This window comes from Salvelinus fontinalis, chromosome 19, assembly GCF_029448725.1.
Source record: "Salvelinus fontinalis isolate EN_2023a chromosome 19, ASM2944872v1, whole genome shotgun sequence".
Taxonomy (NCBI): domain Eukaryota; kingdom Metazoa; phylum Chordata; class Actinopteri; order Salmoniformes; family Salmonidae; genus Salvelinus; species Salvelinus fontinalis.
Genome location: NC_074683.1, coordinates 3,871,545 through 3,897,495, shown reverse-complemented (window position 1 = coordinate 3,897,495; position 25,951 = coordinate 3,871,545). Strand labels below are relative to the sequence as shown.

The 25,951-nt window shown below is 41.7% G+C and overlaps 1 protein-coding gene across 10 annotated transcripts in view; it reads left to right on the top strand.

Moving 5' to 3' along the window:
• Positions 1 to 25,951, top strand: part of tns1b (tensin 1b) — a 268,646-nt gene that overhangs the window by 154,430 nt on the left and 88,265 nt on the right. For 8 of the 10 annotated variants that reach the window (XM_055870386.1, XM_055870384.1, XM_055870383.1 and 5 more), the window contains 2 exons: positions 6,334 to 6,372; positions 22,990 to 23,031. In XM_055870386.1, the coding sequence (XP_055726361.1) occupies positions 6,334 to 6,372; positions 22,990 to 23,031 (81 nt within the window). The remainder of the gene's footprint in view (positions 1 to 6,333; positions 6,373 to 22,989; positions 23,032 to 25,951) is intronic. The other 2 variants (XM_055870385.1, XM_055870390.1) reach the window with 1 other exon arrangement.

Below are 25,951 nucleotides of genomic sequence, written 5' to 3'. Positions count from 1 at the left end.
TGGCTGCAGGACTATCAACGCAAGCTAAGCCATGATCCCAAGCCATCAACCCAAACGGAGCAATACTAAACTGTTTTGTGAAATCAATAACCAGATAAGTCAAATTGATCATATTGCTGTATCTATTGTAGTTTATCTGTAGTAGCTCAAAACAAGACAATGTTTGTACATCCTCCCCTGTAAGCAATGAACGACTGTATATCCAGTACTGACAGAGCCATTTGCCATGGACTTTTGTCTGCGGGAAATGGACCTTGATTTAATGTTGTTAACACAAGCATGTACAGAATGCAACAACACAATTACCCTTTATTATATTACACTTGCTCGTACACTTCGATAGCATCAACACACGGTCATGGCTGTCCCTGCACCCATACACTGACAAAGGCTTTATGTTTTTCCCCCATGCTAACTAAAGTGGTCTGGAAACGTTTTGTCCCTCCTCTCCTTCCACCACTGTAAATGTAGTACTTGTATACTCCACTTGAATCTGTTACCCAGGTCCTTAAAGGCATTACAATGTCCTGATAGAAAGTAACCAGAGAGAGAGAAAGAGAAAAGAAAGTAACTTTTTCGGCGGGGATCCCATATTTTCCATCAAATAATTTATTGCGACCCCACCCCAAATCTAATGACACATCTTTAAAATTTGTCAATTTCGATTTTTACATCAACAAATAATCTCTTATCAAAATGAAAAGCAACCAATAAATACATTTACTAAAAATAATTGTCGAATTGCGTTTCTCCAAAACATTGTATATTGTCCCATACAATAATCTGTACTCTTAATTAAAATGTAGTTATTTGTTTTTTGGGGCGACCCCACCTTGTTTCCCCCTTATTGTCACGACTTCCGCCGGAGTCGGTCCCTCTCCTTGTTCGAGCGGCATCGACGTCACCGGCCTTCTAGCCATCGCCGATCCACTTTTCATTTTCCCTTTGTTTTGTCTTTGTTTTCTACACACCTGGTTTCAATGCACCCATTACATGTTCATAATTTAACCCTCTGGTTTCCCCCATGTTTGTGTGCGTGTTTGTTCTATTGTTCAGGCTGTTACTGACGGCTGGTATTTTGTTGCCGGGTTTTCTTATTACGCCCGTTTATTTCGTGGTACCGGTATTTTTTCAGCACCATAGTATTGTGTTTATACTGGTGTTATCTTGTATTAAATACCTTGTCCACGCATCTCAGCTCTCCTGTGCCTGACTCCTTTCACCAGTTACCCACAGCCTTGACACTTATGGGGTCGCGACTGAATAACCCTGCTCTACAGTATGACATATTTTTGAATAAATCATTATGAATGCAATTATATGTATTCACCTGTATTCACAAAGTCACCTGGAGGCTCACTGAGGCTCTCCTTCCATCCTCTATGCCACACCGTGCCATTCTCCACCTGCAAATCTGTTCACATTTCCAACTCTTCTTTACTAATTTCTCCCTCTGTTCTGCACTTACTTACTTCTAGTTTTCAGTGTCAGGTTAATATTTTCTCAGTGTGGTTACCCACGGTTTGACCTGCGGTGGGCCCAATGCTAAGTGTTCACCTGGTCCTTCTCTTAACAGTCTCTGTGCCTAGTCTTTGAACACCTGCCAGGCTACAGGATGCATGCTAAACTATGTGTTACAGTTGGCCTCTAAAACCAAGAGTACAACTCAATGGAAATGGCTACCTAGGGTAGAATCTGAGTTATTATTTTATGGGTAGACCTGTTTCGTTCTGTCTCAATCTAGCCTACTGTGGGTTCTCATTATTGTGGCCAAGTAAGGAGCCCGAAGTGGTCAAGGATTACGCATTTACAATATTATTAGTCCAAATGTCATCATCCCATTGGAATTCATGCACACTGTCTCACGTCTGAAATGCCATCAGTTGGCTGTAGGGAGTGTTTGAATAGGCCCACGTGCTTTAGGCTTTGTGTCAATTGTTTTTTCTGCTCTTTTGTCGAACTTACTCACTAAATAAGTCTATGTCCCTCCGCCTCCAGCTGTGTTCAAATCCATTAAATTGCATTCATTTCATGCCTAGCTGTTGGTCGCTCCATGTTTAATAAATGTTTTGCTGAGGGCCATCATTGAACTTTGTTTGTCACACAGGAATTCATTGGGATTCATAGTGCATTGGTCTGCCTATCAGTAGCGGTGTGTGGTTAAAATCACTGGGGAAGCCAAGTCCCCCCCCCTGAAAAAAAGCCATAATACAACTTACACTGAATGTGTTGTGATAATTGTGTTGTTTGCTCTATAACCTGTTAGTTCATATGCCTTGCCACTGTGATATATAGGCCTAAAGGCCGAAACAATAGGAAGACAGTCGCAGAATATATTCAACCACACCTTTGTTTTATCACAAAACCGGATAGCAACCTCTGTCCGGTGAAGTCCACAACGCATATTGCATGTAAGACAGTTACATGACCTACAGCATGGTCAAGCAAGTTAATGTTTCCGTCATTTTCCGACCACTAAATAACTATTGATTTTGACCCACAGAGAGTTACCACAAGTTGCAAAGAAAAATGGAGCTGCCTCCACTATTCAAGCACCATTTCAACTTCAACATTTCAACATCATCAAATCACTTCTGCTGAAAGATACCAAAACCAATTTAGTCTAATCAACATAACCTAAATATGATGTGGATGTCCATGGTTCTGATTTATGTTTGCGTGCATGTGTGTGCGTAGAAAAACATGTTGACTCACCCTACTTGTAGAGAAATGTCAATGCCATCCTCTTCTCTTTCATGTTGACAAAACGGTCTATCACTCTGTCATACAGTACACACTTTTATTTTTTGTTGTCCTAGGCTACCTGACTAAAATGCTTGGTCGCTAGCCTAACTTCCATTCATCGCAACGTTAGTTAGTTATCATTAGCCTTCTACATCTAGCTACATATTGAACTATTGGTTGGAATTAATGGTTGGAGCCGAATCGCCGTTATAATCATTGGCCTGTACAGAGAATTAAGTAAAACCACAAGTCCAAATCCCTATCTCCATCCATGGCTAATTTAGGAAAGGGACACATTTAGCTAGCTAGCCACCGGAGGACAACAACACAACGAGATGCAACAATTCAAGTTGTTTCTGTTAATGACCTAGGCTCTTAAAGCAATTTAATAGGAGATGCCAAATCCAAGTTGGCTTCCCTTGACATTTTTCCCGCAGGACCATTCACAGTTCCCTAGCTCAACAATGATTGGCAAATTTGTTATACTTTTTTGTCAAGGGAAGCCAAATGCTTGGTGGCTTCCCTTGTATTCAATGCTATGGGCGGCAACAATGTCATACTCGTTTGGACCAGACAGTATCCGAATGATAGCCTACACGTGGAGAGTCAGAGCGGCGCTGTTTCGCCCCCTCGGATGCTTTCTCACCTGAGATACATTCAGCCTCTTGTGAATTGAAGGAAAATTATGAAACACAGAGAGACAAAAGATAATTATTATAATATATATATATGTTTTAATTTTTTTGGGGGGGGGGGCGCTTCCCTTGGTGTCAATGAATACATGCCACTGCTGCCTATTAGGATATTTGACTGAGATTAGCCTTAGCCCTTAGCCTTGTTAATCCTCAGTATAGAGCTCTTGCTTTAACACACTTGTCAAGTGTTACTGATTTGTGAAGCAATCCCAAAGACCACTTTCCATTCCCCCACCAGCAAATACCCTTCACGGCAACCTCGATAAGCACATCCTCGATACCAATCCGACCCTGAAAATTCCTCACTCAAGGGAGGGTCATGGAGGATTGCAGGGCAAGTGGAAAAGGGCGGGAATTTCGGGTGAAACACACAAGGTGTCGGAGTGGTTACTGATTGCAGGTGGACTTAACTGTTAGCAGCAGGAGCCTGGGGGTGAAGTGGGGGCCATGTGATGAGATGGGCCAGGCCAGGGAGGAGGCACCTCAGCGGGGCTCAGACATTCCCCAGGCCCCTTGGAGTCCTTGGATGAGCTGAGAGGCATGGAGGGGGCAGCTGTCAGTGTGTGGAGTGAATGGGAGGGTTGGGGGGTGAGTTGCAGACATGGGCAGGCATGGTTGAGGTGATTTGAGGAGGCTTGAACCAGGCTGAGATACTGTACTTTGTCAACTCGCAGCACCTCTAAATAATAACTGCAGCCTTTCTCAAGAGACAAGTGGCATTCCATGGAGCTGTCCTCATGCTACTTGATTTATCTGGTTACAGTCAGTCATAAGTCAGTGATACAGCATTTATTTGGGTGTACACTGTATTTAAATAGTTCCCTACAAATGCTACATTCTATACATGCTCAACTAACTACTATGCACCTCTTTTTGCTGGTATCAGATAGCAATGCTTTCCTGTTTACAGTCCGCATTCCTCTATTCCATCAGGGTTTTGAGTAACGGCCTCCAAAACGACAAGGACTTTGATGACCCAACGTGACTCACGCATCCGATATAACCTTGTGAATCCAATAAGCCGACTCACACCCCAATGGCTACCGTCCAGTGATGCTTTTAGCTTGATCCAATCAACGTGTGTGTTGGCTGTATAGGCACACTAGCAATGTCCAGTGTGATTTTCTAGCTTGAAAACATCCGTTGACTTTGAGCTCCCTGAGGATCTTGAGATTGCTTTGTTGTAAGGACCAATGGGCATTCAGGTGAATTTGTGCAGACCTCTTGTGTGTTTGTGAAACTTCACTGCAAATTAGTAACCACTGTCGCAGTTATACCTTCACTGTCCCAACGTTATAAGGTAATGCCTTAGTCAGCTTAGAAAATCTGCACATTCCATTTATAGCTTCATGAATAAACTACATTGATTTATAAACTACATGAACAAAGAAATCAGAAACAGACAATAGAGAGAGTTAAGCATTGAGTCATTGCTGCCATGCATTGTGAAAACAACTGAGCTATTGAATGAGGCTTTTGCTTACAGGACAAAGAAGTAGCAAGCTCGGTATTAGAATTGCAGATCAACCACTGTATGGGCTTAGCGATGGATAATCCATGATTTACTCTCTGCCGTGACAGATTTGTCCCATTGTATTTATTTGCGGTGCTTTACATTGCCTGAAGCAACATTTGGGGAGTTTTGGTGGAGACTGTTAGAGACTGTTCAGGCTTTTTATGTGGACAGAAAGGAATGTGCTAGCTTTAGTGTAAACATAAAGCAGACCCCAAGAAACCATAAGTCTTCTGTTCACACCGCAAGGGACAATTAGTCAAGGATTTGCCTCTGTGAATGACAGGGCTTTTAAAGCCTAACAGCCCCGATAGCCTACAGCTGACCTTTTAGCACTAAAACACAGATAGTGGTCCAGCATTGACAGACAGCCCTGTTACGGGAGCAAGAGAGAGAACGTGTGTGTGTGTGTGTAGGGGGGGGGGGGGGGGGGGGGATAGAGAGATGAGCAAGTGAAAAAGGTCAACAGCTGATTGAATCGGAGTTAGTGTCTCCTGCTTCTAATTTAGCCTTTCCTAAAGTATTTTGTTTGAAAATGAAGTGAAAGATAGACTTTTTTAGGAAGGGAACATCACTGACAACTTACTGTTTGGCTGATGGTCCTCATGTGGAAACGGTTCATCTCAGTGTTCTATTTGAGTCCCTCGTTATTATCCTCTTCCTGTTTACCCCCTCCCAGTCCTCGTGCTTCTGCTCGGAACTCTGGGATTGATTGTCGCAGCCATTAGAGCGCTAATCGGATTAGAGGTTAGCGCCAACCTTGGCAGATCATGGGCTCCAGTAGGCTTCACAATCGCCTTTAAACATGATTGACTTTCTGGTGCTAAGATAAGCTAGTTAACTGCTGCTAGGAGTTAGCAGTTAGGCTACCTTTCACTTGTTGCATACTGTTACACAGTCGGAAATTGACTGTGTTATTAGATTGTCCATTGAGGTTGGCTCAGAGCTCAATGCTAATGTATTGTTCTCTTTTCCCAGCCTCTCAGCCTGGGCCAAAAGTGATTTAGCCAGCTTTGATATGGATCATATGGGAACAATGAAGTAAACAAGAAAATCATTCTATTCTAAAATGAACTGTACAGCATCTCTTAGGTCTGTTGTCTGTATCTCTGTTAAGACATTTTGATCACTAGGGTATTGTCATATTCTTCCTGTGATATACCTAAACACATACACATTGATACACATTCATAAGATGGAATAGTTTTGGGAAATGTACTACATACTATATTGAAGCATACAGTAAAAACAAAGGACTAATGCTCAGGATCACACAGGTCAAATTTTAAAGGGGTTTAAATCAGGTATCAACTGTCTGTATACTGTATGCGCTTATGCATAATCTGCAACATACAACATTTTCTTTATTTTCTTTTCCAGGTGTCTTCGTCCTGTGTCCCTGCCACTAACTATGAGCTGGTAAGATGTTTTTTCTATATATATATATATATATATATATATATATATATATTTATATATATATATAAATATATTTATATATATATATATATATATTTTTTTTTAAATATATATATATATATATATATTGCTCAACAGTTACAATACAGTTACTTACACAGTGTAAATATGTCAGTAATAGTGTGTCCATGTATTGTGGAGTAATCCCTTCTTCAGAATGCCATCCAAACATCCAGGGAATTGGTTCTGGGAATCCAACGAATGAGCAAGGGCAAGAAAAACAACATCATGTTGCTGCATTACCTTTTTTGGTCTGGGTTTGAGATTCTCTGTTGGATGTGGAATTATTTGCCCTCTCTGCACGTTCTGTGTATACATTTACTCTAATCCTTGGCAAGACAAAGAGTAGCCTGCAATGTACACTGAGTATACAAAACATTAAGGACACCTGCTCTTTCCATGCCAAAGACTGACCAAGTGAATCCAGGTGAAAGCAATGATTCCTTATTCCTTATTAAATCCGCTTCAATCAGTGTAGATGAAGGAGAGACAGGTTAAAGAAGGATGTTTGTGTGTATCAAGAATGGTCCACCACCCAAGGGACATCCAGCCAACTTGACACAACTGTGGGAAGCATTGGAGTCAACATGAGCCAGCATCCCTGTGTAACGCTTTCGACTTTTTGTAGAGTCCATGCCCTGATGAATTGAGGCTGTTCTGAGGCCAAAAGTAGGGGGTTTATCTATTTTCCTTCCCCAGTATGTCATCTACAGGGGAGTTTCACTTTGTGAAATGGCCTCCCATGTCATTTTCTCTCTGTCCCTATGCCAAGACAACTCACCCCAGAGGTAGACATCACACCCAACATTTTGCTGATTGCCCACTTAAACGTTAATTAGCTAAGATGTAAAACATTCACTGACATATGGTATTTTTACGACCGAGGAGAGAGAAAGTGCACACACACATACATGCATGAAGACACACACACACACACACACACACACACACACACACACACACACACACACACACACACACACACACACACACACACACACACACACACACACACACACACACACACACACACACACACACACACACACAGGCAAGCTACTCGGGAGGCCTACAGCAGCTGTGTTGTGAAAACAAAATATGGTTCTCAAGGACAACAGTGGCAGTATTTACCAGAGGAAACTGAGTCCAGCTGGACGAAAGGGCCTTACAGAGAGCAGGAAACAGGAGAAAATACCACAACTTCACACTAGTACCATTTGCTTGTGCAGATGTTTGGTTTGCATACATTATTTTCTCCCTCTGATTTTGCTTCATTGCATTAGTAAGTAGACTATGTAGTCTCTAACTAGGCAGAGTGATGGATTTTAGAGTGATTGCAACATGACTCATGATTGGCTACTTCTTTTATGTTTGATGTGAGTGTGTGCGTCTGTGTGTGTGGAGGAAATGGACCTCTGCGGTATTTTGGATAGCTGCTGAGGGATTACCCTCTTAGGGCTGTACTTCCCACCTCCCACCCCCACACCACTTTTCTTGATAAAACACCGCTCCTGCACCTCTTATACACACTCCTCTTTTCCATTCTGGATGATACATTTAACAGAACCCTGCAGAAACAACACTGCATTCCACTACATGTCATGGCAGTTTATTAGCGTTCTCAAAACGTTATTATTTGTTATTAGGTTGGGAAGAACTCAAATGTGCTGTTTGATTGTTATACACAGTGGTACTGTATGAGCCATAGGTAAGTAAAATAGTAGTAAAGCTGTATTGTTGTGAAGTGCAAAGTGTATTGTATATAGGATAAATTGTGTGTGTATGTGTGTGTTCGCGTGTGTGTGTGTGTGTGTGTATGCTTGTGTGTGTTTGCGTAACCGTGTGTGTGTGTGTATTTGTGTGTGTGTGTTTTCAGCCATTGGCTGCTCTCTGGCTGAAGGATGCTTCTCTCCTCCCATCCCAGGCAGCTCCATGTTTGGTGAATTCCTCACCTCTAGAAGAAAGAGAGAGAGAGATCTGATTTAGACAGTTGTGTTGTCCAGGTGCAGAACAGAGGGAAGATCACCAAATCGCTTCATGGCTAAAATGATGAGGGGTTCAATTAACATAGTATTTTACAAATAAAGTCACTTATTGTGATTCTAGTGATTTGGTGTGTTGGGAGACACACACCAGAGAATATGAGTCTTTAACTTGATGTACATGAAGACACTATGCGGATGCTGTGACTGTCATGTTAGGAAGAGTGTGTGAGAGTGAGGTCCATATAGTGAAGTCATGAGTTGAGAGTACAGTACCCTATGTGAGGGAGAAATACATAGTTAGGACGTAACCAGCAAAGGGATGTAGCCTATAGAGCCGGCACTACAGCATAGAGATCTATAGCATCAATAGATTTCTGTGGACTCCAGTGTGTTGGAGAGTGGGGTGTCCAATGCGAGCTGTCTTGTGGAAGCTCTGGTGTGCTCATGGTGCGATAAGGATGTCCTCAGAGTGAGTGATGAGGCGATAGCTCCCCCAGCGGGACCTCCATGCTCCCATGCTTGGAGGTGCGTGGCGTAGAGTGGGGCATGCTGGGTAGTACATTCCTGAGACGTGCCCTCATGTTAACTAACGCTGGGCCTGCAATTTAATTTCCCAGAGAGAGAGTGTGGAGAGAGAGAGACAGAGAGACAGAGCGAGAGAGACAGAGCGAGAGAGAGACAGAGAGAGAGAGAGAGAGAGACAGAGAGAGAGAAAGAGAGAGAGAGAAAGAGAGAGAGAGAGAAAGAGAGAGAGAGAAAGAGAGAGAGAGAGAAAGAGAGAGAGAGAAAGAGAGAGAGAGAGAGAGAGAGAGAGAGAAAGAGAGAGAGAGAGAGAGAGAGAGAGAGAGAGAGAGCAGAACATAATACACTGGTTTTAGGTTTGAAACACGCACAGACATACACACACATGCAGCACTCACACACGTAATAATTCACATACACCTTTAAACAATCCCTTCAGGCTTGTGTTTACCTGCATCCACTCAGAGCTGTTTCTCAGTCAATGCCTCCGACACCTACGTCATCCATACACACACACACAAAACCAACACAAACCACGGCTGGGGAATCGTGCCAGTGCATTGCTGTGTAATGACTCTAACTGTGGCGCAGAGATGGGCAAGATCTTTTCAATTAGCCCAGTGTTTACAGCTGCACATACTTGGCTGATATGCCATATTACGTTCCGTATACAGGACAGGACCAAGTATCCCATAATATTATGTGATTCCTATCTCGTAGGCATGTGCATATACATGGGAAGCACGTAAGGTTGGCCGTCCATGTTGTATATGCCAAGTGAAAGATGGATGTTTCTTTTTACCAGCTGTACATACACATTATATACATTATATAATGCACTGAAAGATGTCGACTAGTATTGATGACAAGTATTGATTGTGTGTTAATGTGCCTGTGTCAGCTGAAGCTGGGCCATATGAAAGATTTTTCTGATTAGCGTTCTTTTTTTCACAATAAGAGCCTTGACTTCAAAATGAAAGTCCCTGGGGACAAGAGTTTAGGTAAAACAGCAATGGTGTGCTTTGTGTAGTATATGGATACAGCTGGACTCCACTAAGTTGCGTGTAGAACTGTTCTGTTCAGGAACATTTTGATTCACTCTCTCTTTGACCCGTCCAAATATACAAGGCGAGAGACAGCTAGGCATATTTGTACACTGGAAAACAAACAATGTTGGAAAACACAGAGCCCTCATAGTTTTGGCTCAGATTGGAAGTCATGGAAGTCCTCATCGGCCATTGGGTTATATCATCATCTGTGTATCCTGTGATTGTATCACTGGCCAAACCATGTTAGCCATAATAGGACATGAGACAGGAGAGAGAAGGAGAGAGAAAGAGTAAGAGAGAAGAGAAAGAAAGGGTGAGAGAGAAAAGAGAAAAGAGAGAACACATTCCAAACTGAGTGAGAATGAGCAGACTAGCATCACTCCGTCCCCAGTGGTGTGTCGTCGTCGTCCCCCACAATTGTTTATAATCACAGAACCCTAGTCTCTCGTGCATACCAGAATGTCATGTGTTATGTAACAGAGAGAGTGGAAGAGTCCATTTGGGATGGGTCGATCTGGCTGGCCTGCGTGTGACTTCCGTCCGTCCGGGGCCTAGTGCGAACTTTCAGAGAGGTCAGAGGTCGTTTATGGACACTGCTGGCTCAGGAGGTTCCCACAGCTCTGCATGGCTCAGTTTTGAATTCCAGCATTGGATTGTTTCCATAGAAACCCACCACGAGATCGTAGGCCCAGAATTGTGTATGAGTGTGAGCTAAAGACCACCTCCCCCCTCCTCTCTCCATCATCGTTTATGTTTACATTTCTAAACCATGTTCTGTGAAACGCTGCAGATGGGGCTGCTAAGCATGGGAGACTAGCAGATGTTTGTGTGTGTGGGTAAATTGCGCCTGTGTGTGGTGGGGTTGATACAGTTTGTGTGTTAGGGGGGAATGTGTGTGTATTTAAAATGTATGTTTGCATGTTTAAATTTGTGTCTGTCAGAGTGACTGTGCCTATAGGTCCGTGCGTGTTTGTCTCTGTCTCCATTCACTTGCTTGAAATAAAAAATGTCTTTAATTTTCTGTATGTGGTGCCGTATGTCTGTGATATTCGCTCACCAACTATTATATTCTTAATACTGGGGACAGTGCCAGGTAGCTCCCTTAACAGTACATGAGGAATTTGAAGGGCTCTTTATTTATTAATCGTCACATATTCAGCATAGTCTGGACGACAACTAAGGGTTTTAAATCAACCTGTAATTGGCTTGGATGCAGCTTTGAGACAGGCGAAACAGCATTGCCTTTTTAGGTGTCAGACATAAGAGGGCTTTGACAGGAAACTCTACTTTGTTTCCTGCCAAACAGCCATCCTGTCCTTTTTTTAGTAAACAAACAGTTTCTTTCTGTTGCCTCCCTCATGATTCTGCCAAAACTAAGGTAAATGTTCAATGTTGTTGACAGAAGCATAAATAAAAGTGTATTTATGTGTGAGAAGTTGAAAGATGTCTTGAGCTCCATGGTTTAAGAAAGCATGCATGGCAGGGGGGTTGAAGTTACATTTTTAAACCATTGAATGCTGTCCAGACACAGCCCCTAGACGGTAAACCCCAGTACACACTTCATGTAGTTCTGAAAGGTGACATTTCTGCCGTAAAATACACCCATCCAATCCTTTCAGATCTACACAAGTGCCAAGAGGGTAGGGTCTAGAGCACATGGGTCAAAATCATTCTATAGAGGGCCGATTGTCCGCAGATTTTCACTCCTCTCTCGCACTTGATTGGTCAATTAAGGTCACTGAATAGTTAGGAACTCCCCTCACCTGATTGTCTGAGTCTTCATTGAACACAAATTAAAAGAAAATAATAAAAACCAGCAGACTTTCGGCCCTCCATGGAATGAGTTTGACACTAGGGATTGGTTAGGCCTGAATTCCAGTAGCCTTGTTTTGTATTTAGACTGCAGTTCCTATCATCACCAGCAGGAGGCAGTGTAGTGTTAGATCCTTTTACTCAACTCGACGATTGTACATTTTCCCTCTCTACCATAACTATACTGCTTTCTGTCTAGAAACAAATGATTATGGGAGAACACGTGTGAATGAAACAGGCAATTCCTTCCAATCCCAAGTAATAAATGTAAAGGAAAGCACATGCTCCCTTGATGGGATACATTTTTGAACCTGCATGGATTGAGGAATTTTCATTGGGGCATAAATCTGTAGAATGCAATGCAAAGAATGTGAAAACCCTTAAAAAACATCTACGTTTTTGACGTGTTTCATAACTTCACAAATTAGGCTTTCCAAAATGATTTAGGGGTAAATAGCCTGTGATTCTGGGTTCACCCATGCTTTTAATCTCTCCTTTTCATAAAAAAAAACTGGGAACGACATTGCTCAAACCAAAAACAAAATGAATTGTCAATCAACGTTTTATTATCAACAGTTCAATTGACACATATACACACAGAATCATGAGGAGTTATTATATATTGTGACTGTACAGGATGTATTCATAAAACGTAGGCCAACACAGATGGTACAGTATGTATTTTGAAATCTCAAAAGAGCACCATGGTCTAGCAAAAAAAATTGAGGTGACCATATAGGGATATAATAAAGATAGAAGGAGAGGAGGGAGGAAGGAGGGAGAACGGAGAGTAGGAAGGAGGGAGAAAGGATAGTAGGAAAGAGAGTAGGAAGGAGGGAGGAAGGAGAGTAGGAAGGAGGGAGGAAGGAGAGTAGGAAGGAGGGAGAATGGAGAGTAGGAAGGAGGGAGAAAGGATAGTAGGAAAGAGAGTAGGAAGGAGGGAGGAAGGAGAGTAGGAAGGAAGGAGGGGGGAGGGAGGAAGAGATGAGAGATGTAGTACATACCCTGGGCCATGAGTCTGCCCACAACACACACACACACACACACACAAAGTGTAGCTCCTGGTTTGGATCCAGACTGGCCATTTCTAGCTGAATTCGCTAGAGATGTGGCATCTAAATGAGCTGGCCTGGTGATTATATTTAGCTGTGTGTCATTTCCAAGGAGACTCTGTTTGGGTATATTTGTGTCCTCACACTGGGAAACTCCCTGCACTGTACCTTTCTTCTTGGGCGCTTCCTAGGGTGACTTATAATTATTTGAGTTATGTGAATCTATCAAAGGAGGCTCTGTGTACTGCCCTAACATGTTTATGTCACAGAAACACTTATCACAGACCCACTGCAATTTTATGTGATTAAGTCAGGTGTCCAGTCTCTATATCTTTTCTTTCTCTGACCTCATACCCACTCAGTCTTTATGACATCAAATCCCATCAGTCTCTCTGACCTCATCCCCACTCTGTCTTTATGACCTTCCACTCAGTCTCTATAACATCATACCCTATTACCCACTGAGTCTCTAGACTCTCTGACATCATACCCACCCAGTCTCTCTGACCTCATACCCTCTCAGTCTATATGACCTCATACACACGCAGTCCCTTTGACCTCATATATACTCAGTCTTTCTGACCTCATAGTCCCAGTCGGTATTAGAATGTCGCGGCCATGCCCGCCTGTGGAGAAAACAATATGTGGTTACCTAGGTCGCCCCATTGGCTCACAGCAAAAACTTGACCTTTTTCAAACGCACTTTTCTTGTTGTTTGCTTGTTTTAGTAAATTACAAAACTACATTTATGAAAAGTACAACATGTCTAAAGATTACTTTTCAACATTGCCTGCTCCCGACTTTTCTCACTACTTGGAAAAGCGTAATGTTGTACCGGTATCCCTCATTTCCCTTTTCATGATGGTGCTGGCAGCCACATGAGTGAGTGCTAGCTAGCTACCGACCAGAACATTAAGCTAGCCAAGACCAACAACACAAACAAACGGACTATACAGCTAAAAATAGTTAAATGTCTTACCTGTGATGAAATGTTTTCACACATAGCTGGTTACGTACATTGAACAACGCAGCAGCTTTTTTTGTCGTGTTTTGTTATTTCTGTAGAACAAAAAAAATTGATGACGACGTTGACTCTTTTACAGTGGGGATGAATGGGAAAAAATATTTGTTTTCCTCAATTTGTGGGCATGGTTGAGGGGAATTTCTTATTATTACATTAATATCGACTTGGAGTTTACCCACCCAGTCTCTATGACCTCATACCCCCTCAGTCTCTATGACAGGGTTCCTCAACTGGTGGTCCGCGGGCTGAATTTGGCCCACGTGTGATTTTATTAGGCCCCCCACGTATTCTGAGCAAAAAAATATATGTGTACTGTATATTTTAGTTATTTATTGTTGGACATAAACTGTAAAAACACCAGCAAATCAGCTCTAAGTTATTTTAATTTAGGAAATCTGTTCCAAAGTATTCCCACACATAATCTATGTGATCGTTTACAAATGTAAGCAAGATTTGAAATTATTATGTTTTAGTCAAATATTATTATATCTGTTTGGACTTCTGCAGTCAATTATTTGTCATTATGCTCAGGCATCCTGACCATCCGCGAAATAACAAATCGGCCCGCGGCTGAATCTAGTTTATGATCACTGCTCCATGACCTCATATCCACTCAGTTGCTATGACCTCATACCCTATCAGTCTCTATGATCTCATATCCCCATGTCTCTATGACCTTTTGCACGCTCAGTTTATGGGACCACACATACAGTCAGTCTCATATGCACCCAGTCTCTATGATATCATACCAACAGTCTCTCTGACATCACATCTTCTGACTGTAACCTTACAGCACAGTGTCTATGACCTCATACCCCCAGTCTATGTTGTCCCAACTCCTCTGTAAGTAAATCCAGTCTATGACATCACACCTTTCAATCTAACTTTCGACTTCATAGCGAGCCTCTGTCTGTTTTGTCATAGTTTTCACGGTGTAACATTATAGCTGGAATACCATTTCACTGCCAGTCCACATCTGTCTTTCTACTAGCCAGCTGTGTTTTGTGAGTTGGACCTCTACATACTGTGACACTACACAATGAAAACCATGTAAAAGCATGAGTACTGTACACACACATATGTTTACAGTATGTGTGTGTACAGTATGATCTCACACAGGCCTTTGTTCGGTACCTAGACTCCAGGCTCTCCTTATACAGTACAGGCCAGATCAGGGGAACAGACACTGCTGTTACAATAGGGCGGTGTGGCCAAACATTGTTTTGGGAAGAAAATGTTTGGCCATGGAATTTGGCCTGGCTACAAATTCACAGACTAGTTGTACTGTTGCGAGGATCACTACGTGTTTTCTTGTCCATTACCAATAAATTTCCCCTAGCTGACACGCCTTCTCACTAGAGGAGACAATTTAACCAACTTGGCCAACCAGAGATAACGTGACACCCCTGCATTTGGATCAGTAGTGTATTTTATTATTTGTAGTTTATCTTTTGACTTTTTCCTCATATTTGGGTTATGGTGTTATATTCTGTATCGTTAGATTTCAGTGCAGCCTTTGATGTTATTGATCATAATTTCTTATTGAAAAAAATCTCACATCTCTATTAGCAAGGAGTTACAGTCAGTGTTAGAATGCGTAATTAACAATAAACTGGTCTTAAACACATCTAAAACCAAAAGCATTGTTTTGATTCAAAGCATTTTCTTGGACCTAAACCTCAACTGGAGAAAGAGTGTAACAATTGAACAAGATGGTCAATTTTCATGGCCAAGCCATATTGACAAAGTTGTTGTGAAGATGGGGAGAGGTTTGTCTGTTATAAAAAAAATCTTCTGCATTTTTGACACAAAGATCAACTGTACTACTTGTTCAGGCTTTGATCTTGTCCCATATTGATTACTGTCCGGTAATATGGTCAGGTGCAGCATAGAAAGACCTAGCAAAGCTGCAGCTAGCTTAAAACAAAGCAGCACGCCGTCCCCCTTATCTCCACACACAGAACTAACATCTACAACTTGCATGATAGTCTTGCATGGTTGAGGGTTGTGGAGAAATTGACTACTTCTCTTCTGGTCTTTTTAATAAATATTTGTGTGTTGAAAATGCCTAACCACTTGTATAATCATATTGCATGCACTTTAAACAGACATACATAGCCCACCAGACATACCAGTTTCTTCACGGTACCCAAACCAAAAACAGATTTAATGCTTTGCTCAGTTATGTATAGAGGCGTGTCATCGTGGAATCCTCTGCCACCAGAGGTTACTCAGGCAAAAGCAAGTTTAACATACACTATATATACAAAAGTATGTGGACACCCCTTCAAATGAGTGGATTCGGCTATTTCAGCCACACCTGTTGCTGACAGATGTATAAAATCAAGCACACAGTCATTCAATCTCCATAGACAAACATTGACAGTAGAATGGCCTTACTGAAGAGCTCAGTGACTTTCAACATGGCAACGTCATAGGATGCCACCTTTCCAACAAGTCAGTTTGTCAAATTGTTCCATATTAATGCCCATGATTTTGGAATGAGATGTTCGACGACCAGGTGTCCACATACTTTTGGTAATGTAGTGTATTGTATCCCAGTGCCTCTCCTCTTTCTAAATATATAATTTAACTGTACTGTATATAATAATATGAAAATGTATATATGAATACTGTGTAAATAGTATTTTTGTTGTCTCTTGTTGTCTCTGTACTTTGTCATGTATTTGTACATTTTATGTGGACCCAAGGAACAGTAGCTGCTGTACGTGCAATAGCTAATGGGGGTCCTAATAAACTAAACTTAACTTAGCAGATGCTTTTCTCCAAAATAACTTACAGTACAGTGCATACATGTTTTGTATGTGATCCTTGTGGCAAATGAACCCTCAACCATGGTATTGCTAGCCCCACAGTCTTACCAAATAATCCACGCAGGACCAAGTATTGTCTCTTTCAGGCGCTGTCTGAACTTGGTGGGTTTTGTAGGCTATACTCCCCAAAGGAGGTGTTGGACTGTTCCCTTAGTGTTAGAACTGTTCTGTTCTGTGAACTATGAACCCCTAACTGTAACCCTTTGAGTCAATGAGAAGGATCATTTGCACACATGCACACATATCCTACCTGGTGGTGTCTGTAGCTGTATTATACATTTGAAGCATACTTCCCATATTAATCCAAGTCCTAGTTGTTTCAAGCCAGCGCTAGTTGTTTGATACGCACTGCTTTACTATTGAATTCCGGTCTTCTTACTTTGTTTGTGTTTATATAGGCTATCGTCCCTCTCCTTGGCTCCTCATATCACTCTAACAATTTGAAGCTAGCCAGAGCCACCCTGACCAATGACATCATGGATTCCTTGAGGCCTGGGTCATTATAAATAAACAATGTTTTTGGACATATCTCTCTCTCTCCTTCTCCTCCTCTTTCTCTCTCTCTCCCTCCCCCTCTCTCTCTCCCTCCCCCGCCTCACTCTCTCCCTCTCTCTTCTTCTTTCTCCTCATCACTCTCTCTTTCTCCTCTCTCTCTCACCCTCTCCTTATTCTCTCTCTTGCGCTCTCGCTCGCTCTCTCACTCGCTCTCTCTCACTCTCTCCATGGCTGTAAATGGTTGTGATGGGTGTGCTGCAACAGTGGGGATGGAGATGGTCTCTGGGCTGGGCTAACGGAAGGGATGTGTCTCTTAGGGCTCTATTTTAACAAACTTGGTGCTGGCGGTGCCGCTACAGATTTGAGGGTGCGTATCTGTATTTTCACAACTGAAATTATGTGCGCAGTAGCTGGTGGTGGCACAAAACGACTGGGTTTTGATAAATTAACAAGTTGTGTCAAGGCTTTATACCTCACTGGGCAATCAGAACATGCTCCATGGCTAAATATGCGGTTGCTTCAAGTTGTGTATTTACAGAGTCTCCCGAGTGAAACAACGGTCTAAAGCACTGCACCGCAGAGACCCGGGTTTGATCATCACTAGAGACCCGGGTTTGATCCCGGGCTGTGTCACAGCTGGCCGCGTTAGGGAGACCCAGACCACAATTGGCCCAGCGTCGTCCGGGTTAGGAAAGGTTTTGGCCGGGCCGGGATGTCCTCGTCCCATCGCGCTCTAGCGACTCCTGTGGCGGGCCGGGCGCATGCACGCTGACCCGGTCGCCAGTTGTATGGTGTTTCCTCCGACACATTGGTGCGGCTGGCTTCTGGGTTAAGCGAGCAGTGTGTCAAGAAGCAGTGCAGCTTGGCAGAGTTGTGTTTTGGAAGACACATGGCTCTCAACCTTTTCCTCTCCCGAGTCCGTACGGGAGTTACAGCGATGGGACAAGACTGTAACTACTAATTGGGGAGAAAAAGGGGTAAAACAATGTTTTATATTAAAACAAATACAGTACCAGTCAAAAGTTTGGATACACCTACTCATTCCATAATTTTTCTTTATTTTTACTATTTTCTACATTGTACAATAATAGTGAAGATATCAAAACTATGAAATAACACATATGGAATCATGTAGTAACCAAAAAAGGCGGTGTTCGGCGATCGACGTCACCGGCTTTCTAGCCATCGCCGCTCCATTTTTCATATTTCCATTTGTTTTGCCTTGTTCCATACACATCTGGTTTTCATTCCCTAATCACACTGCATGTATTTAGTCCTCTGTTCCCCTCCATGTCTTTGTGTGAAATTGTATTTCTGTTATGTGGGTATTGTTAAGCGCCATACCTTTTGTCTATGTTCCGTGTTTTGGCACATTTATGTACTTTTGTGCTTTCGTTGGACCGGAAAAAAAAGTGCGCCTGTTCACTACATTCTGCTCTCCTGCACCTGACTTCGCCTACAGTACACACCCTTAACAAAAAGTGTATGTATTTTATATTTGAGATTCTTCAAAATAGCCACTAAGAATTTTGACCAAGACTTTAAGCTCTTAACAATGCACAATACTTTTGGCTTTCTGTTGGTCAAGTAAAACAACAGATATATGCATAAAATACATTACCAGTCAAAAGTTTGGACACACCTACTCATTCCAGGGTTCTTTATTTTTCTACATTGTAAAATAATAGTGAATACATCAAAACTATGAAATAACACATACGGGAATCATGTAGTTACCAAAAAAAGTGTTAAACAAATCAAAATATCAAAACCTGCCAAGAGAGGGCCGCCCACCAAAACTCACGGACCAGGCAAGGAGGGCATTAATCAGAGAGGCAACAAAGAGACCAAAGATAACCTTGAAGGAGCTGCAAAGCTCCACAGCGAAGATTGGAGTATCTGTCCATAGAACCACTTTAAGCCATACTCTCCGCAGAGCTGGGCTTTACGTAAGAGTGGCCAGAAAAAAGAGTTGCTAAAGAAAAAAATAAGCAAACACTTTTGGTGTTTGCCAAAAGACATGTGGGAGACTCCCCAAACATATGGAAGAAGGTACTCTGGTCAGATGAGACTAAAATTAAGCTTTTTGGCCATCAAGGAAAACGCTGTCTGGCGCAAACCCAACACCTCTCATCACCCTGACTGTGAACACTACCCCCACAATGAAGTATGGTGGTGGCAGCATCATTCTGTGAGGATGTTTTTCATCGGCAGGGATTGGGAAACTGGTCAGAATTGAAGGAATGATGGATGCAGCTAAATACAGGGAAATTCTTGAGGGAAACCTTTTTTAGTCTTCCAGAGATTTGAGACTGGGACGGAGGTTTACCTTCTAGCAGGACAATGACTCTAAGCATACTGCTAAAGCAACACTCGACTGGTTTAACCTCTCTGGTACAAGTGGGACAGTAGCGTCCCACCTCGACAACAGCCAGTGAAATTGCAGGCCGCCAAATTCGAAACAGAAATCCCATAATTAAAATTCCTGAAACATACAAGTATTATCCACCATTTTAAAGATAAACATCTTGTAAATCCAACCACAGTGTCCGATTTCAAAAAGGCTTTACTGCAAAAGCACACCATGCGATTATGTTAGGTCAGCACCTAGTCACAGAACCATACAGACATTTTTCCAGCCAAAGAGAGGAGTCACAAAAAGCAGAAATTGAGAATATTAATCACTAACCTTTGATGATCTTCATCAGATGGCACTCATAGGACTTCATGTTACACAATACATGTATGTTTTGTTCGATAAAGTTCATATTTATATCCAAAAATCTCAGTTTACAGTGGCGCGTTATGGTCAGAAATGCATTGTCTCAAACAAACATCCGGTGAAAGTGCAGAGATCCACATCAAATTACAGAAATACTCTTCATAAACATTGATAAATGATACAAGTGTTATTCATGGAAATAAAGATAAACTTCCCCTTAATGCAACCGCTGTGTCAGATTTCAAAAATGCTTTACGGCGAAAGCACACTTTGCGATTATGTTAGGTCTGCACCTAGCCACAGAAACCCATACAGCCATTTTCCTGCCAAGGAGTGTCACAAAAGTCAGAAATAGCATTAAAATGAATCACTTACCTTTGATGATCTTCATTTGGTGGCACTCCCAGGTCTCCATGTTAGACAATAAATGTTCGATAATGTCCCTCTTTATGACCAAATACCTCCTTTTTGTTTGCGCGTTTTGTCCAGTAATAAAAGGCGTGTGCACTAATTACAGACGAAAAGTTTTTTTTTAAGTACAATAAAAGTTAGTAGAAACATGCCAAACGATGTTTAAAATCAATCCTCCGGTTGTTTTTGTCATAAATAATCAATAATATTTCAACCGGACAAAAGCTCCGTCAATAGGAAAGGAGAAACAAGAAAGACACTTCCCAATCAGGGCGCATGGCTGATGAATGGAAATTTCCACTGGCCACTGATTGAAAGTGCAGTATCTCCCTCATTTTTCAGAGTAAAAGCCTGAAACAATGCCTAAAGACTGGCCACGTGTAGAGGAAGACACGGAGCTCGTGAACTGGGTCCTAAGTCTTTGTATGGTGGATAGGCTTACAATGGAAAACAGCCTTTCAAAATAATAGCACTTCCTGGTTGGATTTTCCTTGGGTTTTCGCCTGCCATATCAGTTCTGTTATACTCACAGACATTATTTTAACAGTTTTGGAAACTTTAGAGTGTTTTCTATGTATATTCTATATTCTGGGCCTTAGTTGCAGGCAGTTTAATTTGGGCACGCTTTTCATCCAAAATTCCGAATGCTGCACCCTACCCTAGTGAAGTTAATGGGAACCATTTAAATGTCTTGGAATGGCCTAGTCAAAGCCCAGACCTCATTTCAATTAAGAATCTGTGGTATGACTTAAAGATTGCTGTACACCAGCGGAACCCATCCAACTTGAAGGAGCAGGAGCAGTTTTGCTTTGAAGAATGGGCAAAAATCCCAGTGGCTAGATGTGTCAAGCTTATAGAGACATACCCCAAGATACTTGCAGCTGTAATTGCTGCAAAAGGTGGCTCTACAAAGTATTGACTTTGGGGGGGTGAATAGTTATGCAGGCTCAAATTTTCTTGTTTAACAAAGTGGTAGGTATGTTGTGTAAATCAAATGATACAACCCCCCCCCCCAAAAAAAAAAATCTATTTTATTTCCAAGTTGTAAAAAAACAAAATTGGAAAAATGCCAAGGGGATGAATACTTTTGCAAGCCACTGTAATTGCTCCCCGTGGGCGTATAATATAGACACGGCAACTTAGACTATGGAGGGTTTTACACAAATGCAAACTTTTCACAGGAGTGGGAATACCAAAATGTTTTTTAAACATACAAACCTCAATGAACCATCTTACAGATTATTTTTGCACTTCTCCCGAAATAGCAGACAAAACTGCATTGCATTTGAGCCATTTGCTTTCTCAGCATAAACCCATGGATGGTGAATCTTTCTAATGAGATCGGTTTTTAATCAAATTAAATGAAAAACAATCAATGTGTTTTTTAAAACAGCCACAATATTTCTAAATAGGATCAGGTCAGAAGCATGATATCATAAATCACATCTATCATTCCATGAGCATAAGGCAATGTGTGCACGCATAGGCCTAAGGGCTCTCTGGCAGGAGGCATAGATGTTTGTCCCATCCATTGAAGATAGTTTATTAAATAAATACAGTAACCCTACAATAAGCCTAGTTATAACAAACATGTAGCCAATCTAGTTTGTTTTTATTGGCTTCAACATGGACATATTTGTCTACACACCTTGCATTCACATTTTTTTAAATGCACTGCATGTTCGATCATTGGACATTGCCCAAATAATAACATTAGCCATCACCGTTAATATGGCCTAACAGACTAACAGGCAAATAGCCAGGCTTCAAGCTGATCGCTACGATTTGACAGTTAGGTCCAACAGATGAAAGTGGAAAGTAGGGGTTGGAAAATAGCATAGCGCTGGTCAAAGTTGCCAAAGAGTGTGCGTTTGACACTAGCGTCGCCTTAACGCCAGCTGAAAATAGAGGCCCTAGTGTAAATATTTACCTCAAAGGTTTTATTGATGCTACTACGCACTCAAGGCGTATACCAGCTCCACTTTTACCCAGCTCGGTCACTAAGGAATTCTAGGCCCTCGACAAGCACCCTTTCAGACAAAACACTATAGAAATATGACATGACAGAAGATTAGCTGGGTCAAAATACTATTTGTTTTTATTTCAATTACATTGGGTGGGATTTGCATTTTTGGCACTGTTGGTTCTGTTGTGCCAACCGAGCTAAATCAACTGCACATTAGTAATTGAAAGAAAAATGTTTGCCCTAGGTCTGATTATGACACATACTGTGGGATAAACATTGGCACAGAATTATTTATTATTTATATATATTTTTTTTTAATGTAACCTTTATTTAACTAGGCAAGTCAGATAAGAACAAATTCTTATTTACATTGACGCCTACCTCGGCCAAATCCGGACGACGCTGGGCCAATCGTGCGCCACCCTATTGGTCTCCCAATCACGGCCGGATGTGATACAGCCTGCCCCCCCCCCCCCCCCCCATAGTAAGGATATTGGCCATTCGTGTGTGAAGTAGTGTATATTAAACAGTGCTAATGCAGACAGTCTATAAAAGGTGTTATCACAACCAAGCTTCCCCGTTGCAGGTTGTATACTGAGTTTACAGTAGTCTCACCTTCTCTCTCTTTCTCGCTCTCGCTCCTTCTTTTCTCCCTTTCTCTCTCTCTCTCCGTTTACTCTTTTAGGCACCTGGTAACGACATACCCCTGAAGTATGTAGAGACTATGGTGAGTTTGAGCTGCATCTTATATTCTATTTGGTTGGGTGTGTGTTATTTCATTTTTCTAGCTAAATCAACTCAAACCATTAAAAGAGGGATGAGGAATGCTTTTGCTCCATTGTGTTATTATCATTGTGATACAAGCCAAGAATCTTGACCAAGACTTTAAGCTCTTAACAATGCACAATACTTTTGGCTTTTTGTTGCTCAGGTAAAAACAACAGATATATGCATAATATACATTACCAGTCAAAGGTTTGGACACACCTACTCATTCCAGGGTTCTTTATTTGTCCTATTTTCTACATTGTAGAATAATAGTGAAGACATCAGAACTATCAAATAACACATATAGAATCATGTAGTAATCAAAAAAGTGTTAAACAAATCAAAATATATTTTATATTTGAGATTCTTCAAAGTAGCCACCCTTTGCCTTGATGACAGCTTTGCACACTCTTGGCATTCTCTCAACCAGCTTCATGAGGAATGATTTTCCAACAGTCTTGAAGGAGTTCCCACATATGTGACCCGATTCAGGAAACTAGGCGTATGTCGCAAGTCACAACTTAACAGGAGAGCTGTTTGAACGTAAACATTTTTTTTTAACATGATGCGTTTTTTGGCAGAAATGCCTTCTCGAACATGTGACATACATTTACATTTACATTTAAGTCATTTAGCAGACGACCTTTCATGTGCCTTAATATCAAACTTGTATGCCATCTGTAAATACGAATAAATTGTTAAATTACGAGCCTAGTTGGTTTAGCCACAGAAAGTTAAACCTTCCCGCTGTTTAGCTAGCTAGCTACATGTCTTAACAAAAGACTCCACTCTAATTTTGACAAAGTAATTTCATTTCAAGTTAAAGTGTACTGTTAGCTAGCTAACTAACGTTAGTTGGCTGGCTCGCTAACTAACGTTATGTCATGCGTTGGGATTCATTGTTTACCTAGCTACATTTCTAACAAAAGACTCTCGTCTTAGTGTGCCAGAGCGCAGAATAACTGATGCATTTTTGAATGCTGACACCTGTTGAATATGTCTGGTGTCAGTAAACGTGAGCAACAAAGCATAATTCAATTGTTGCCAGCAGCACAGTTACAGTCACCAACGCTCTGGATAACATGAAAAAAGCCTAACCAGCTCTGCTAGGGCGAGTAAAATGGTCAGAGTGGGTGTTCTCTCATTATGTGTCTGGAAGTAGCTAGCCAATGTTAGCCAGTTCGCATGGGTGCTTGACTGTAGTTGACTGTAGCTGTAGAGCTGTCGGAACAACCCTACTTATTGGCCAGAGCCAGCGTGCGCTCTGAACGTGATAGGGCGATTAATGTTCCGTGAGCTGTTCTCTCTCTCTCTTAGATGTCTGGAAGTAGCTGGCAAGTTAGTACAGAGTGTTTGGATCAACCCTTAAAGAAATGGGTGGAGCTAAGGCTTAAGTGGGTGTGAACAAAGCTGAATGGGTGTAGACAAAGAAGGGCTCTCCAATAGTTGTACAAAAACATTGAAAGACGGTTCTCAAAAGTGAGTTTACAAGTTGATCAATTTTCAAAACATAATTACTTTCCCATTGTTTCCTCAAATGCAGCGTATGATATACCATTTTGTAGGTATGAGTCTCTAATTTTATTCAATGTAAAAAAAAAAAAGAGAAGAAATTCAAATGTTTCTACATAAGACCGAATCCAGGTGGTGAGTCACATATGCTGAGCACTTGTTGGCTACTTTTCCTTCACGCTGCGGCCCAACTCATCCCAAACCATCTCAATTGGGTTGAGGTCTGGTGATTCTGGAGGCCAGGTCATCTGATGCAGCACTACATCACCCTCCTTGGTCAAATAGCCCTTACAAAGCTTGAAGGTGTGTTTTGGGTCATTGTCCTGTTGAAAAACAAATGATAATCCCACTAAGATTATAAAAGATTATAAAATACACACTCATCTATTGTGTTCGTTCATAAAAGAACATAACCAAATACACATAAACACAAAGAAACTGAACACATGAATGCAATATGCAGTGTACATGCAAACACACTGTGATCCAGTCACAGCTGTGTATGAGTAAATGCACTCTGCGTTGATCCAAATAAACATTTAGTCTCTCTTCAGCTGAATTCCATGTGATGGTGTATCACTGACCACACAACCTCAGGGGGTAGTGAGACCTTTGAGCTTTGTCCTGCTGTTACACATACGTACAAACATGTGCACACACACAGACACACATGTAAACACATGCATAAACGAACGAACGCATGCATGCACGCACACACACACGTACACATGCATGAACTAACCCACACACACGCGCACACACATACAGGGAGAGAGACTGTCTGTATTAGTTACTACTACTACATTTGTGTTGTGTCTTGTATGTTTGCATTTGTGAATGTATGTTTTTTATGGTGTATTCAGTATCCAGTACAGAGCCAGCCATGCACGTTTTATAGCCAAGCATAGGTTGCCTATGACACGCTTCCTTTTGGGTTTGGAATGGGTCTTATTTAGTCTGCGAAAGGAAGTATCACGTTACAGATTGGGACTTATGACTAATGTTCCCTCAATTTTTTTTAGGCACTGAGCAAATTTCACATCTGCTGAGTGCAAAATTGAACATTGTGAAAGTTCTGTGCAACTTCCAGCGCACTTTACTGTGAACGCTGAGGCTTGTACCCACTTTAAGTGACAGTTTTAACAGTGGCCAATCAGGCTACTGTGGCTATTTGATCGTAATGTAGGCCTACCAGGCTACCAGAGTGTCCTACCATAATAAGAAAACTGTGGAGAAAATGTATCCCATAACATTTTAACATGGCAATAGCTGTTCTATCATTCAGCCTACAGTAGCAGCCAATGTGTGGTGTTCAATATAGGCCTACATTCCATGAGACTTTTGAAAAACATGCAGGGCTTGACATT